Here is a 16021-nt window from a genome sequence, read left to right as displayed (position 1 = left end):
GTCCCCATTCTTCTGAATGTATGTGGAACCATGTGGTAATACATTCTGAAATAAGCAGAGACAATCTTCAAAGACAGTTATCTTCCTCTAGTAAAAAAAGAAAGTATTAACTTCAATAATCCAAGATTCATGTATTTTATGACATATATTTTACATTCATCCGAGATTCATATATTTTATGACATTAAAAAGGCCTCTGAAATTGAATTTAATTATTCTGAATAACAATGCAGGCTCAAATTGCCGTTGTATTCCTACTGAAATACTAACCTGTGAAGTACTTGCTATACTCTTGTTCAATTTTTTGAGCTGTCTCAAACTGTTCTTTGGAATGTTTCTGTGTAACTTTGTCCCTCAGGAAGATTGGGTCTTTTTGCTCTCTGCAAAAAGGAAAGAAAAAAAGAAAAACCTCATGTAAGAGTTGTTTGTTTTTTTTTTCTTTAAATGGACTTGAAATTATTACCTCCAATTGGGTGTATATGAAAGGCTAACTAATTTGCAAGCGTAACACTGTGCATAGAGTGCCATCTACTGTGTTTCAGCAGTATCAACATAATAAACATTCACTGCAGTGCTAACAAGTTTATCTGCTTTCAGATCAAGACAGTATTCTCATTTAAAGTCTTGGAGATTGAGAGAGGGTTAAGGGAGAAAGAGTACTTTTTCCAGTTCATGTGAATCAGATCGTTATCTCATGTACACTCCAGTACTTCCCAAACAAAGCTGGGCTCAAGTGCTGCTCTTTTATGGGTTTGAAATATTGAGCATCAAGCAAATAGAATATTTCCATGTTGTCTTATATATGGCACTTTTTTTGGATTACTTTTTCGATTACTAAAATAAAATAAAATTTAAAAAGGGCAAAATACAAATGGGAAAGAAAAAAAGAAACCAATAAATATTTTAATTCCTATCAAGGCTTGTAACAGTCTCCTCCAATTCTGACTTGGGGTTCCCAGAAAAGGATTCTGTTTAAAAGGAACTGGAATTTATATCAACCAGTAGGGCCATACAGATAGGTACTGAAACAATAAAAACAGAGTTTATTACAGCAGTGAGAGAAGCAGCACAGATTTTATAAATTTAAAAAAAAAAAAAATCACCACTGAACTAACCAATCACTGCTGAGTAGTATTTCAGAGAACGCCAACAGGACCTGTGCTATATAAAGGCTGTTTGGAAAAACCTCTGGTGCTCATAACAGGCAGAGACAATGTGCCACTGCATCTTATTCTGATGACTGCTAGAAATCTTTGTGTGCCTAGTTCACTCACTCTGTGTCACTCTCCAAAAAAAACCAAATAGCTGTAATGTCATCATTCCATTTCCAAAGGGGCGCAAGACATGACAGTTCCATTTGTCATTCAAGTGCATGATCCTACTGTGGTAATGAAATATACTACACTGCTTTATGACTTGCTTCTACTTTAAAGTGGTGATACCTATCTTCTTTATTAAATAGATAGTAATCAAATTTACCTACAGGTAACATAAGAATATAAGAAGTCTTCAACTTGCAAAATGAAGATAGGACAAGAGCTCTCAACAAAACTTTCTTAATATTTCTGTGGGGAGATTATGTCACTTCTTCCCAAATCAATCTATCAAAACATGTGAAGGCTTACTTAAACATTAGGGTAAAGACTGTGGTTTGGAACTCTCACGTTCTGCTCCTGGCTTTCTTTAAGCAGGAAATTCCCAATTGCTGAAACAGCACAGCCTGAGAAGACCACAGTATATGAACTCCATGGCAAAAGGAACTTTCCCTTTGCTGTTTTCACTAAAGAATGAAGGTGGGAAAGCCGAGGTTACAAATCAATAAGCACTGCATTCACACACTTGGACCCATTGAGAGGATTAATGGCTCTTTGCATCATCACCACCTAACTGTATTAGGGCTTCATACAAAGGTGAGCAGGAAAGATCTGAGTGCTGCCTGGAGTACATTCAGTTAGTGTACATTGTTTTGATTTCTTTGAAAGATCCTCTTAATTCTCATGCAACAAAAATGAAGTTAAGACCATTTACCTCTCAGCAGTTTCTATGGTCAATTTCCACATTATTTTTAAAAGATTTAAGATGACTAGGATGAAAGAAATAATAGAGGTAACAAGCTTATTTTAAGCTAAAATAAACATCCCTGAACTATACCCCTCACAGACTTACTTGATTTGTTTAGCATTTTTGTAGCGAATAAAAATTACAATAGGGTAGATATGAACACTGTGGAGCCGTTCGATGGCATGAGGAGCGATGTCAAGCAGACAATGACAATCCTAAGATCAAATGTAAATGCAAAACACTCATTCAGTTAAAAAGCACAAGCACACGTGCAATTCCCCCATTTCTTCCCCTACTTAAATCACAACAACCCAACAGAATTTTGCTACATCTTTAGCATTTTGGGGCTACTTCAGTTATGAATTGCTACCTGAGCAATTTGTAACTGAAGGATTTATAACAAAACACGGAAGATGAAAAACGTGCAAGAAATTCCATTCATAGTATCAAAAGCATTCACTGATAGAAATAAAAGTATTTCAAAAACTAATGAAATGAAAATTCCGATTGAAATATATGCAATACTTTTTTTTTTTTAATTTAAATATTATATTAATTTCATCTTTCAGAAGCTGTAATCAAAAACAACTGCCAAAGTAATAAGACTTTCTGTGCGGTTTGAGAGAAAACTATAAGCAATGAACACACTTTAATTAACATCTGTCTCCAGGATTATTATGATGTTTATGCTCTGTATTAAATGGAATGGTTAGAAAACTTAAATCCTGATTTAGGAGGTCGTGGATAGAATCTATGAAAAATATATTTAATAAGAAAATTATTTCTAACTTTATTTAATAGTACTGTAAAAGCATATGCACATTCCTGGTTTCTACAAAGGTGAGGTTGCATAACATAATATTTAAATCTTTAAGCAGTTACATGCCAAAGTGAGGTAAATTTTATTTTACTCAGTGGCCTAGAGACTGATTCTCTGAATGTCTTAAAGAAGGACAATACTAACATAATTTTCACTCCCGCAAACATAGTATGACCACATATTGCAAACTGTACAAGTAAGTACAGTAATAAAATTCACTCACCTTTTCTGTTATCTCTTTTATTGAAGCTACAGTTGTCACATCAAAATGTCCACTCCTCCGTTTATAATCAATAAACAGACAATCCTTCACACCCCGTTCAATGGCTTGTTGGGAAGCTTTCATAACCTCTATTTCACAGAAACATAGAGATATTACTATTCCTTAGGCACAGAGCAAGGCTAATGAAACATTTGCAAATTCAGATTCTTGGGTTTTTTTTCCACGTTTGTGCTACTGTTTAGTTTATGTATATAGATGTTACTATCTATGTATTCTAAGCAAGGATAAATTGGTTATATTTGCACACTTACCAAGAGGACATCTGCAAAATTTTCCAGGTGATTCTTTGACCAACATGTCTTTCACAGCATCAAGTAAAGGTCCCAGAATAAGGACAGGCCTAGGAGAGGTACAGTCCACTTTCTGTACACGCTGATATGCCAGACTTGCAGAATCTACAGACACAGAAGATTTACTTACAAAAATATAAATTATTTTCCCAACATTCCTCAAATCAGGAGAAGCACCCTTACAGTAATTAGGAAAACAAATCTCTTGCAAGGGATAAGGGTCTTGACAAGAACAAAAAACATTCACCAGCCATTATTGCAATTTTCTCCACTCGACAGCTGAAAATAGATGTTTTTCTAATTGAACCTGGTGCTTCCCACATATACACACACTTTAAACCAATCCTTCCTATTGTTTCCTTGTGCAACGGTTTGTTGAGCTTTTCCAAGGAAGTAAGCATTGCAACCAACATGGTTTTTGCAGGGGAGCAATGAAACAGAATTGAAGATTTGAGTGGTGCCCAGGCTTTCTATCTAGTCTAAGCAACCTGGACAGAAATTAAACAGCTGAAAGGAAAACCAAAACCATGCATCAAAAAGCAATATCCCTCTGCAAATGAAACATTACTGTTAATAGATCTAGGAATAAACTTCAAAAAAACAAAAAAGCAACCCAAACTTGAAACACTCTGAACTGTTATTTAAATTAAAAAAATAATAATTGTTATTAAAAGTAATGTACATGGGACATATGATCACTATTTGTATTCAGACCAACCAGAAAGTAACATTATTTGTTGTGACATGCTGCAACTGCTTAAAAATAAAAGGGAAGGAAAGGCAACGCCCTGCAAAGTATAACAAAGGTACTTGCCATCCAGGAAAGGAATTGAATCTGTACTGATTGTATCAAGAGCCAGTAGATCCTTTCCATCTTTGGAACCACTTCGCTTGTGTTTATGCTTTCTTCTGAAGAACGACCTCCGTGCTGCTGCTGACAATGTCTTAGATGAGCTGTTTTCATCTTTAGTCTCAGATAAGCTGTGTCTCCTGTAGAATTCCTGATCCATCCTATAATGAAACAGACTAAAGAGTTGGTATTTAAACTTAACTTTTTAAAATTTTTTTGACAAACAGTATCACTGCTACTTCTGGAACACACTGGAAATTACCATCTCAAGCCTTAGTCTGAGTATCTTCATCACAGAAAGTTAATCAGAAAGAAACATTAACATAAAGCAAATAACAAGCACCTGAAAACATCACACTAACATAATTACCTCAGGATTCTTACAGTATAAGTAGCAGCATGGCACAAAGTGTGACCACTCTGACAGTCAAAGCAAAACCAGCAGTAGGTACTTGCCAGTAAAGTCAGCCTTGCTCAGAAGATCCAATTATTTCTATAAAGTTACTACTAATCCTTACAAATTAATTATTAGCAATCCAAAACAGTAACTACATTAAGTTTTCTTCTAAATGAGCACAAACATTTTGGCCACATAACACATGTAAAGTGTAGGTGGTTTTAATGTCCACCTTCATTAAGAAGCCTATCAATGATATGTATGGGTCTGTATGTATATACTGTACTTCCATGCATTCCACATGGTACCACTGTCCCACTGTTAGGATGGATTTTCAGTTATGACACAGAGAGAAGACTAACAGAAGAAAAGGAAAACAGCAAACAAATAATCTTAAAAAAAAATTTTAAAAATCACTGAGTAGTAACTAATGCAATTTCAGTAACAACGGAAAAATTTTAGTTCCTGCATACTCCTCTTAAGCGCTCTACCATCTTTAGGAGATTGTGGAGAATACATAGTCTTATAACAATGTTGCTGTCCACAAGTAACTTAATATCATGATACTTCCCAAGAATGATTGCGATAACCTTGGATTAAAGGATATTTTTTTCCGTGGTTACCCTCACTTTTGTTATTGAATTATCTATCACAACACTAGTTATGTGTAATTTCCATTTCTAGTTTACTATTTAGTAACATTAAAACCAACTCGATAGAGCAGTATTTTTAATTCAATGCTATTAAAATATGACATCCCTAAAATATCATGCCTAAGAATTAGTATCGCCCAGAGAGAATAGAAGCAAACAAGTCTTTTATACCACATCTCACAAGTCAGACTTTTAAAGACTGTAAGATAAGTGAGGTCACTCACATATATTTACTTGGAATCTGCCCTCTTTCCAGCTTCTGAGCATTCTCATCTAGCTGCCAAGCCATCCAGCAACCAAAGTTTCCCTGTGGTAGAGTATCATCAACATACAAAATGTCATCCTTCTTAAAGCTTAAATCCTGTTCCACCTCTGCCAGACGGTCATAAAGTGCTCTAGAAAGGAAGACATAAAGAGGCTCTGCAACTGATCTCCATCAACTCCAGGGAAGAACATGCATATTTATACTGAAAAAAGCTAACAGATTAGCAGCACGTTACATTTCAAAAGCACACAAGCTTACAGTGAAACATTGCAGACTCACTATGCTACAGATTGTGTATTCACTGTCAAAGACTACCTGGGATAAATGAGTAAATTTTTAATTTTAAAAATGTGATAAAACTGATGTAATATCTCTCTCATAATGGTCAGCATATTATCCTAAGTCTTATGCTGTCATTACCAGTCTTGCTCAAATACCTGATATAGAATCCATCTCCAGGAAGATCTTTTATCTTATTAAACTCTTCTATTCTGTACTGAGTCTTTATTTTTATGTTTTCTCCAGGCTTCAGCATTTCAAGATAAGCTTCCTCAGCTGTTTTATTTCGCATATCAATGGCCCCATACTACAAAACACAAAATGCGGAAACCCTTTAGTGTGAAATTGTATCTTAATGGGCAACAGAATCAGGTGAATTTGAAAAACATGCAAAATAAGTTTGTTTTTACCACTGGCACGCTCTATATACAAGCAATCTTGTTACTTAACTCTAGCACAGTTTGCACCTTAAGATGTCTAGCAGGAGACTGAGACATGGGGGTGGAAAACAAACTACAGTGAACACAGCAGACATGCACCATGACAGTCGGCAATTCTTTAAATAGTTTTCAAGGTGTAAGCTGAGAATCATAAAATTCACACTGGAAAGAATTTAGTATTTTTTTCGAAAGCAAGTGGTCTGAGAATTAGAAAGCACAATTACAAAGCACAGTCTCCATCGGGATAGTAATGCACAATGGGAGAGTCTCAGTGCTCAGAGAGAATCAATCCTCAGTTTTACCTGGAAATGTCATAAAAATAAATGTGTTTATAACCTTAACAGTCCTGCCAAGTAGATAAATATTCCCATTTCAGATACAGAAATCAGAGACAAAGACATATTGCAAAGACATATTTCCCAAAACTCTTGTAAGAATTTTCCTGTTTTGCGGTATCTTTCATGTCCTTGCCTTTATCCTATGTACAGCAATAGGTTCAAGGCTTCCTATTTAGATGAAGACAGTAGGTGTTCACAATTCCAAGTGGATATACATTAGTCCTTCAAACCTGTGGGCAACTTGTGCTGTCAACAGTGGTAGCTCTCCAGGTCCACATCATCCAGCTCTTCATATGTCACAGCATTCTCACTATTCTTACCCACGTTTTGTGACAGGAACTCAAGATTCATAGAACATCTCCCATTGTGAGACAACATGATTTTTTTGTACAAATCCCTCTTTATACCACCCTAGACATTTTGTTAGTACACTTCAGATTTTTCATAATAGCTTACCTCAAGTATCATGTCACCCAAGACAAGTCCATCAGGTCCTTTGGCTGGGCTATCATCATCTACATCTGAGACAAATATTCCATACAGGTTTCCACCACATATCTGTATCCCAAGATCAACTTGGGATTTTTTAACAACAACAGTTCTAGGTTCAGGGGTCCTTTTGTTTGTGTCCACAGGGCCCCTTTAGACAGGAAGAAATAGCACATGTACTCCAATTTAAAACCTTGCACTGCATACAATCAACTAGTCATCTGAATATGAATTTACATCATTTTTCAAAATAGGTCACCTACAAATACAGTCTTGAAGACAAACATCATGTTCCTTGCTGACCTTCTTAACTAAACCAATCTTGCAGTAAAATTTTCTTTGCTCCTTGCACACCCTGTCTCTCAAAAACAGTCTGAAAGCATGCATCCTGGCCTCTACTTATCTGCTGACTTATTTCAATCAGACAAAGCATTCACAGAAGAAGACTTTGTTTTTTAATACCCTTCACATCCCACACCCACCCTGACCGTATTTTTTTTTTTTTTCCTTAAGGCAAAAAGTTTACTCTCGACCTTAAAGAATTCCGGGGACTTGTAGTTGGTGTGGTTTGTTTGGACGGGGGTGTCATCGTTCCTTCATCCTGTTCACTCACAGTATCGATTACGGAATGATTGTCAGGCGTTGCAGCTCCACTGCCTTGAGGGGTGGAATGATTACTCACAGGTTCTAGGCGAGAACTAAGGAGGAGGTGCAGGGGAAAACAAGAATAAAAGACTAGAGGGTTAGTATTTCACCAATGCCAAATATTTTCCACACAGTCAAAGATTTAACTTGATCATAAATTGCGAGGGGTAGGGGTGGGACAGGACACAAAATGAAACAAAAAGCAAACACCCCCCCCCCCCCAAAAGCCCATGCAAAAAAAAAACCCTAAACCCATTCCACAAACTCAAACCAACATGCCAAATAACCTATCTTCACCCCAAGTCTAACAGAAAGATAAGGCTCAGTTTTGAGGTGTGATCACGCATCAAAATGGAATTACATGGTCATATGCCTTTTCCAGTTAGTTTTTAGAAACTCCAAGTAAAAAAAAAACCCAACCGAACCCAAAAACCAATCAGAACTATCAGAATCTCATAATCCTAATCCTAATCCATAATATTTGGTTTTAGTTTAGTGTATCTAAAGATTATGCCCAAATAAGAAAGAAAATCTAGCAGGTGCACCAAGCATTTTTACTTTCTTTTTGACAAGCAGGTATTCACACCTTACTTTTCTAAGCAATCACACTACAAATGTGCTGATGTTTGCAAGCACACTATAAAGAAGTTATCTAACAGCATGGACCAGAGTAGGTTTTTTTCAAAGTCTAGCCAACTTTACCTTGATCGTGAATGATTGCCAAGCTGATACATGTGTGGGTTATACTGAGCCAGAATAGTAATGGTGTCACACTGCTGTCCAATGATTAGTCGAGCCTGTTGCTCTGTAGCATTTCTCAAATTTATTCCATTAAACTAAGGAAAAAAAATGCGTAAACCAGGATGTCAAGTTTTCAGATGCAAACTAACAAAATTGTTCTTTCACTCTCCTAATTAGTTTCTTGTCTATATGCTGACTTATTTCCACTGGGGTAAATAGGAAGATGAAAATGCTGCTATACAATGATTCCTAGGGTTTACTCATTGGAAGGAATCATTATAATTTCAAAACATTGGTAACCTGACCGTGAGTTTAAAAATCTTTTTACTATTGAAAGACATAAATATTCAGAACTGTGCTATAGCTGGTATCACTGATTAAACACAAGTTGGTTCAGATCACTGATCTGAATAAATTCAGGATTTGAAGACAAATTCAGATCCATAATCCATTCAGGTCCATTGTAATATCATCCACACACTGTGAAACAGATGATGTTTTAGCATACATAAGCATGAACAGACCTAACATTTACAAAGCAGCTCTGTACTTTTAAAAATGCTTCTCCACACATTTAATATGTAAGCAGAAACACGACAATAGCTAATCTAAAGCCCAGGTGAGTATTTTTTAAACCAGGTATCTCAGGTAAGGATATGGCACAGCAACAGCAGCCTGAAACTGGGTACAAGCCAGTCACATGAATATTTACTCACATTATCAGGCAGAGTATGATGTTGGGACTATATTGTTTACAGGCTTAAAATTTAATTGTATCTATAAAAGATGCAATGCAGATCTACCACCAAAAGACATTATTTTATGATAAAGCCTGACAAAATATCACAACAATCACAATTACTGGAATATCACAATACAGAGTACCCTTTGCTACATCTCACAGTACACAAGCTTTCACAAGATACTCTTTTAGGGAACGTAGTTATGGCTGGATTCATTTGAACTGATTCATTAAGCCATAGGAATAGTAGTAAGCAAAAATTACCTCTAGTAACTGATCACCATACTCAAGGCCAGCTTGATGGGCAATGCTCCCACCTGTTACTTTAGAGACAAATATTCCACCATTTTCTCCGCTCACAATGGAAATCCCTAGTGGCTCAGAACCCTTCTGCACTTTAACATGACGTGGCTCTTCCATGTAGGGCCTTTTAGAGGAGATAGTTAAAACTGATTTGGACAAAATTGTACTTGAACCATTACAACGTCAAAGTTACATGCAATACTTTCTGTCTGTCTGAAATGTAATAATAAAATAGGTTTACACAGTTACTTTTAAAAAATTTACTGTTAACTGTCTTAAATGCATTCCTTTGAAATCATGCAATGTATTGGCAGAAGTAAATGTATCCCAGGTACATGACTGCTCTAAAACATTATGGTATATATGAATTATAAATATTATGGTTGTGAAGTTGGCAGGAAGAAGCTTCCAGATGCATATTATATAAAAGTAATTGAACCACTGTATATAATATGTCATATGTCATTTACAAACCATAGTCCAGAAAGGTATTTTACAAATACAAATGCTGGGAGTATTTATTGCCAGTAAAAATAAACATCATAAATAATAAGGTGGTAAACCAAAGGACAACAATGCACAAATATCAGATTTTATATTTGTAAGTGGGGAAACATAAATTAGTAATGAAAATTAAGCAGCTGCAAACTCAAGCCATTAAGACAGCAGTTTGCATGGTAGCATTACAATTACCATGCAAATTCTCCTCAGGGCAATTATCCAAACATGTAAAATAGCACAAAGTGGGCAATAATGCTTGAGAAGGACAACCTTAGATCAGGCCAACCTCAAACTCCTTAGTGATGAGAACCTAGGCCTAGGAGCCACAGGGATTCTCAGAAAAGACCTATTACGGAACAGATATCTGAAAGATGTAGAAGATTTGAGAACACTTAGAAAAAGACACACAGTAGTAAGACACAAGTAAGTATAACAAGAGAATGGCTTACACAAAAGAAAACCCTGACAGATTCCATTTTCCTCCCCCCATAGTTAGGATGTACCCACTTGTACAAATAGGGCTGGTCCACCCCCGGTGTGTGTAAGCATATAGTAGCCTACTAAAAAGTGCTGGTTCCTATTACTATGCACTTAGTGGCAACATAGCAAAAGGCATCACCAAATACTAACAGTTGAGCTTGTTCTGAATGAAGCAGCTTGTGTACCAGGTGTGCTGTATTTTTTTATTTTAATAAAATACTACATTTTTCATGCACTAATCTGAATGTTTTCTTTCCTAACCCTTCATTATACCATATGATATTCTCTAAATTGTGCCAAATGCTGAAACTATTTAATTGTGCTGTTCAGAGACCAGATGAGTTAACTGGGCTTCTCTCAATGCTACTAATGTGAGCTAGGCTGAGGAGAAGTATTTTTTGAAAAAGCAGGATTTAGGGTTGGGGACAGAGGGAAAAGGACATGGTTTCATAAATTCATAAATACTTTTTGCCACAGTCTTTGAAGGCAGCTACTTAGCAGCCTTCTGAAGCAGGAGCATAATAATTTACCATCTTATAAATGCATTAACGATAAAAACTGGTTGCTGATACGAATGTAACTCTGGAGCTCAGTAATCTTGTAACATCAACATCCCTGTTAGGCATGACACCCTCAGAGGTTGTCTATGTATGTAATGAATACAAGGTAAGTTTATTACCAGCCCATCTTTATTTGTGCATTTCATTTTGTAACTGAACTTCCTGAGGACTGATTTTATGAATTAAAACTACATCTTTCTGAACTCTCTTTACTGTACCCTTTCTGATTTTCCATCTACCACATGATTTTTAAATTTGGTTCGTTCGCTTGTTTGTGATTGGAATAAAAATCAAACCCATACAAACCGCACAGGATCATATCTTAGAATTCTAGCAAACACAAAATGAAAGATAATTAGCAATGCATGTAGTAGAGAGTCAATAAAGAAGTAGAACAGAATGATAACATGTAAAAGGTGTCTTACTTGATAAGCACCGTTATTAAAATCAAGTGCACTCTTCTATTACATTCAGACTGCCTGCCAGAACCACTAAACACTAATTAGAAAAAAGTCTTACTTGATCAGATCTTTTAAGTTAAATTAAAATCAGCAGAACAAACAGAAACACTGATTTTTAATATTTTTTTAATCTGTATTGTTATTACTTTTATCTGGGGGAAAGCCAAGCAAGTTATTTACTTGTATTTTAAGGGGAACAGAAAGAATTGTAAGACTAAATAACCACTGAAAATGCTATCCAGGTATCTTGAAACATTTTCTTAGATGAAACTTAAATTAGCTACTTTCCTAAATTAAGAACTGTTTGTATTTGTCAGGTTTTTGTTTTAGTTTTTAAAAAGCCAAACAGAACAAAACTTCAAATTATGTTCTTTTGAGAAAGTCAGTCCAGACTACACTTTATACACATGCACAGAGAGAGTTAAGGGGCTGGAACCTGACTGTACTTCCATTGTCTGATCACTAAACAGTAAGAGAAGTTTTTACTTCCCAGAGATCAGAACACATATTTTGTGCTCAGAGATACCATGTTATAGAGGTGTCAAAACCCTATCTTTTTCAGCTGAACATTACACATCATTAGTCACGTGAAAGAGAAAAGAAATTCAGACTTTGAATTTGCAAGGGACAATTAGAGGAACATTTATACAAGAACACAAATTGAGTACATGTAGTACAAAAGTCACACTGAATTAAGAAAGAATGAAAATTCACAAATACCTCTTTATATTCCCTTTCAAAGTAACACTGTCCTTTGTACACAATATATATTCTAGAGTTCCTACAATAACTTAGTTATGGATTCTTTAAATGAGACAACATTTTTTTATTGCTGCCAGAAAACTTGGAATACAGAATATCCTCATTACTTTATCGTTCACATTTTTTAGAGTCAGTCCTTTTACATAAATCAAGCAACACAAAGAGGTCTTGAAATCCACATATGTGTAATCTATTCCAACACATCATAGCTCCTTTACATTCCCACAATGGCATTCAGCTGCTTTACTGTAAATAAAAGCCTGATTCAGATTTCTGTCTTAGTGTTCAATGCTTTGAATTCATTCAAACTTTTTAATATATTCAGTCTAGCCAGATCAGGATAAAATGAAATCAGATGTCCAGAACTCATACCATAAGCAACATACCTTGAAAATATTCATTATGAGATATAGAAAGTTGCTAAAACACAAAGTTCATGGTTTTAAGAAAGCTATCATATGAGGTTCAAATTCTGCAAGCAGATACACATATACTTAATGCTACTGCTAAGCAGATACACATATACTTAATGCTACTGCTAGCAGTGGTCTAAGTGCAGCCAAAGGGATTGGTCACAGTAGTAAATTTGCATCTGTACATATAAATGCATTCTTGCACAGATATGCCCTCCATTTTCCATGTTATCTGGCTCTAACAGTGGTTAGAGCACATATTCTGTAACACTAAGGCACTTGATATTTATATCAAATGTTACTAGGTCTTCACTTGATTAGTTCTCCAGAGGAGAAAACAAGCCTATCACAAACAAGCATCTGGGGTACTTCAGCTAAAGGACTGTATTCCAATATAGACCACTCTTACTTTGTGTGGCCATTAATCTAATATGAAAGAAATAAAACCCTTATGAAATTCCTTAATTTTCTGAATTCAAGAATTTAGTTCTCAATCTTGAAGAAAAAATCCACACAAAGATCTCTTACATATTTTGTGAAGAAAATGAAAGCGTTAAGTAACAGGATCCAAGATGCACCTCTGTGCCTACATATTTGTCATTTAAAAGTTCACATTCCTTCAGCCTAATAAAGAAAGGTAGAAAATTACTTCAAATACATTTGTATTAAAAACAAATAATGTGGAGACCTTACCTATCTTTTCTACGTTCTCCAATAGATACTGGGCTAATGGAAATCCTAGGTAACGTAGAAAGGGAGTTCTGAGATTGGCTGCTGGCGAAGGAAGACGTTTCCAAGTTGAGAGGTGACTGTGGAGGAGTTATCAAGCTGGGACTGCTACATTCAGACTGTGATAAGGAGCCTATGGAAAATCAACAGCTGAGCTTTAGTATCCTGCATCTGTCATAGTCTGGAGACCTACACAGACATAGTGAGAGACACCATACACATCTGAGACGAAAATGAGGACCAACTGTTCACCAGCACTCCATTAACCATGCAAGGAGCTTAGGGAAATGAGGTAACTGATTTCAGACACTGAAAACGTACTGTCCTTAACAACTACATGCCAAATCTGTCCTCTCTAAGTGTGCATAAAACTACTGCCACTCTCAACAAGCAGAGAAGCTTACAAACCAGCTACGCTATAAGCATGTCTGGAAACATTTAACAATGCAAAGTTAAAAAAAAGAATGGAAACCAGGAAAGGAGAAGTAAAATAGAAATTTGATATGTAGGTTTATTTTCAAATAAAGTTATTTATGTAGAGCCCTTTCCTTTGGGTAGGAGATATATTATGAAACACCTGAGAATACCAATAAACCAGCAGCATGAATCATACACATAAACAGGAAAGCACTGCAATTTCAAACAAGTTTGACATGACTCCGTTTGCTGCTCTTCTGTGGTTGTATCCTATCTGAGTAATTTACTGAACAAGTGGCCTGACAGAAACATTCAGTTTGCTTCCTCTGGAAAAAAGCTACAGAAAATAATTCTCAAACTACTAATTACAAATTAAAGCCATTTGTAAGAACTATATTTGCCCACATAGGAAAACCACTGGATGCGGTCCATTAAGGCTACAGAACATTTGATCAATGATGGTAGCAAAAAGTTGCCGTTTACTGTCATCAAACTCTGAATTCCACAGCTATCTGCCACTCCTAACTGGTATTTGTATCATGACTTCAAATATCCTCCATCACCAAGCAATTTTGAGTGAAGTACTAAAATAATTTCACTGCATTTCAAAATATAATTTTCAACCAGTAATACAAAAAATATGCAAAACAACATAGTTAAAGAATAAAAAAAAAAAAGCCAGTCATCTCACTGTTAAAACTTTTAAGAGGTCATTGTAGAAGAAAACTACAACTTTAAGTAAAAGTGTACAAGACCGTAAGCGTAACATTGCTGTGTGTTTTATCATGCCATATCCAAGAGTCAACTAACAGAAAAATCAGCTTTCATTAGAAAGTTTCTTTTTTTTTTTTTATCTTTTTGTGGTGAAATGTAGATTTTGTAGCCTTAATGAAAAGCCTCCGTCGACTTTTGTAGTCATATTTAGAATCTGGCACAACCTGATTTAAGAACTGCAAAGGCTTTGGATTAGTGATACTGAAAACAGTACGATTACTTATGAAATAATTCACCTCTGTCAGAGCCCATCATGGACCTTGGATATCTTGGTGTTAAAGGGATCTTAATTCGTTCTGTTCTGTATTGCAAGTTACTTGAAGAACCTATTTTTACAAAAAGAAAACATTACAATGATAAAAGTAAAAGCAACCACATCAAACAAAAAAGTACATTTAGATTCTACTTCTTCAATGGGCATTAAAACAGCCTCTGAATTTATGCACAAGCTTTCATGATTGCTTTTGTACACATTGTATTGCTGCAATGTATAGGAGCCCCACAGGAAATAAATCAGAAAAGCTAATTACCAAGTCTTGCACTGGATGGTAATGAATTTGAGCCATGAGATGCTCTTGTACGTGAATTTTCAGGATAGTCATTGGAGTGTTTATGACTGAGGTCCAAACTCAGGCGACCTTGATGCTGGGAACTGCATAAAAAGAATAGGATAAGAGAGCAAAACTCAGCAAACCACCTCAGCAAATTGTAAACTGGACCAGCAAAAATATTTTGGTTGTTCCAGAGTTACTGAATAAAATGAATGTGCCCCTACTTCCCAGTTTTTCCATCATTTTATAAGTTAAGAGAAGTCAGAGGAGAAATAGCCTGAAGTGTTATAAGAAAAAAGGGAAAGGCTTTATTTGCTTTGGCAAGGATGAGAAAAAAATATTAGAAATTAGTTAAATTTCTTTGTTAGTATCAGCCAGTGGAGCAGAAGGAAATCTAATCCATCAGTTACTGAAAGACATGAAAGCAACTGGCACATCACTTCTACTCAATAATGGTTTTGAGAATGCTGGGTCAAAATAATACACAACAGTGTGTTTCACTCTGCACTGTGTAAAGTAACTACCAGAAGCAATTTCATCCTAATGAAAACAAAAACTTAAGGTGATATAAATTTCAAGACACCTGGGATGCAGATGCTGATGACATATTTGGCTGGCGACTGACGGGCAATTGCTGGTGTGAACTCTATGGCTCCAGGCAGTATAGATTGGATTTCTCATGACAGCAGTTACTGCAGGGCATGGTGCTAAACTTCTTGGTACCGTACCTGCTTAGGGTGATAAAAACACATTCTTATCAACATTATTACAATATAA

The 16021-nt window shown here is 35.8% G+C and overlaps 1 protein-coding gene across 6 annotated transcripts in view; it reads right to left on the bottom strand.

Annotated features, from left to right (window-relative positions):
* DLG5 (discs large MAGUK scaffold protein 5) overlaps positions 1-16021 on the bottom strand; it is a 110897-nt gene that overhangs the window by 5295 nt on the left and 89581 nt on the right. For 2 of the 6 annotated variants that reach the window (XM_061450507.1, XM_061450549.1), the window contains 16 exons: positions 15828-15975; positions 15224-15345; positions 14930-15019; positions 13467-13635; positions 10384-10461; positions 9558-9720; positions 8513-8646; positions 7699-7863; positions 7133-7316; positions 6057-6205; positions 5579-5749; positions 4269-4465; positions 3416-3559; positions 3105-3232; positions 2167-2276; positions 271-380 (listed from right to left, as the gene is read on the bottom strand). In XM_061450507.1, the coding sequence (XP_061306491.1) occupies positions 271-380; positions 2167-2276; positions 3105-3232; positions 3416-3559; positions 4269-4465; positions 5579-5749; positions 6057-6205; positions 7133-7316; positions 7699-7863; positions 8513-8646; positions 9558-9720; positions 10384-10461; positions 13467-13635; positions 14930-15019; positions 15224-15345; positions 15828-15975 (2262 nt within the window). The remainder of the gene's footprint in view (positions 1-270; positions 381-2166; positions 2277-3104; positions 3233-3415; positions 3560-4268; positions 4466-5578; positions 5750-6056; positions 6206-7132; positions 7317-7698; positions 7864-8512; positions 8647-9557; positions 9721-10383; positions 10462-13466; positions 13636-14929; positions 15020-15223; positions 15346-15827; positions 15976-16021) is intronic. The other 4 variants (XM_061450514.1, XM_061450525.1, XM_061450541.1 and 1 more) reach the window with 4 other exon arrangements.

The sequence above is a fragment of the Pezoporus flaviventris genome, unplaced genomic scaffold (genome assembly GCF_033815535.1).
Source record: "Pezoporus flaviventris isolate CSIRO_AGI_PZ_B2104156 unplaced genomic scaffold, CSIRO_AGI_Pfla_v1 ptg000001l, whole genome shotgun sequence".
NCBI classification, from domain to species: Eukaryota; Metazoa; Chordata; class Aves; order Psittaciformes; family Psittacidae; genus Pezoporus; species Pezoporus flaviventris.
The sequence above is the reverse complement of the archived record's forward strand: the minus strand, read 5'-3'. Positions and strand labels throughout refer to the sequence as shown.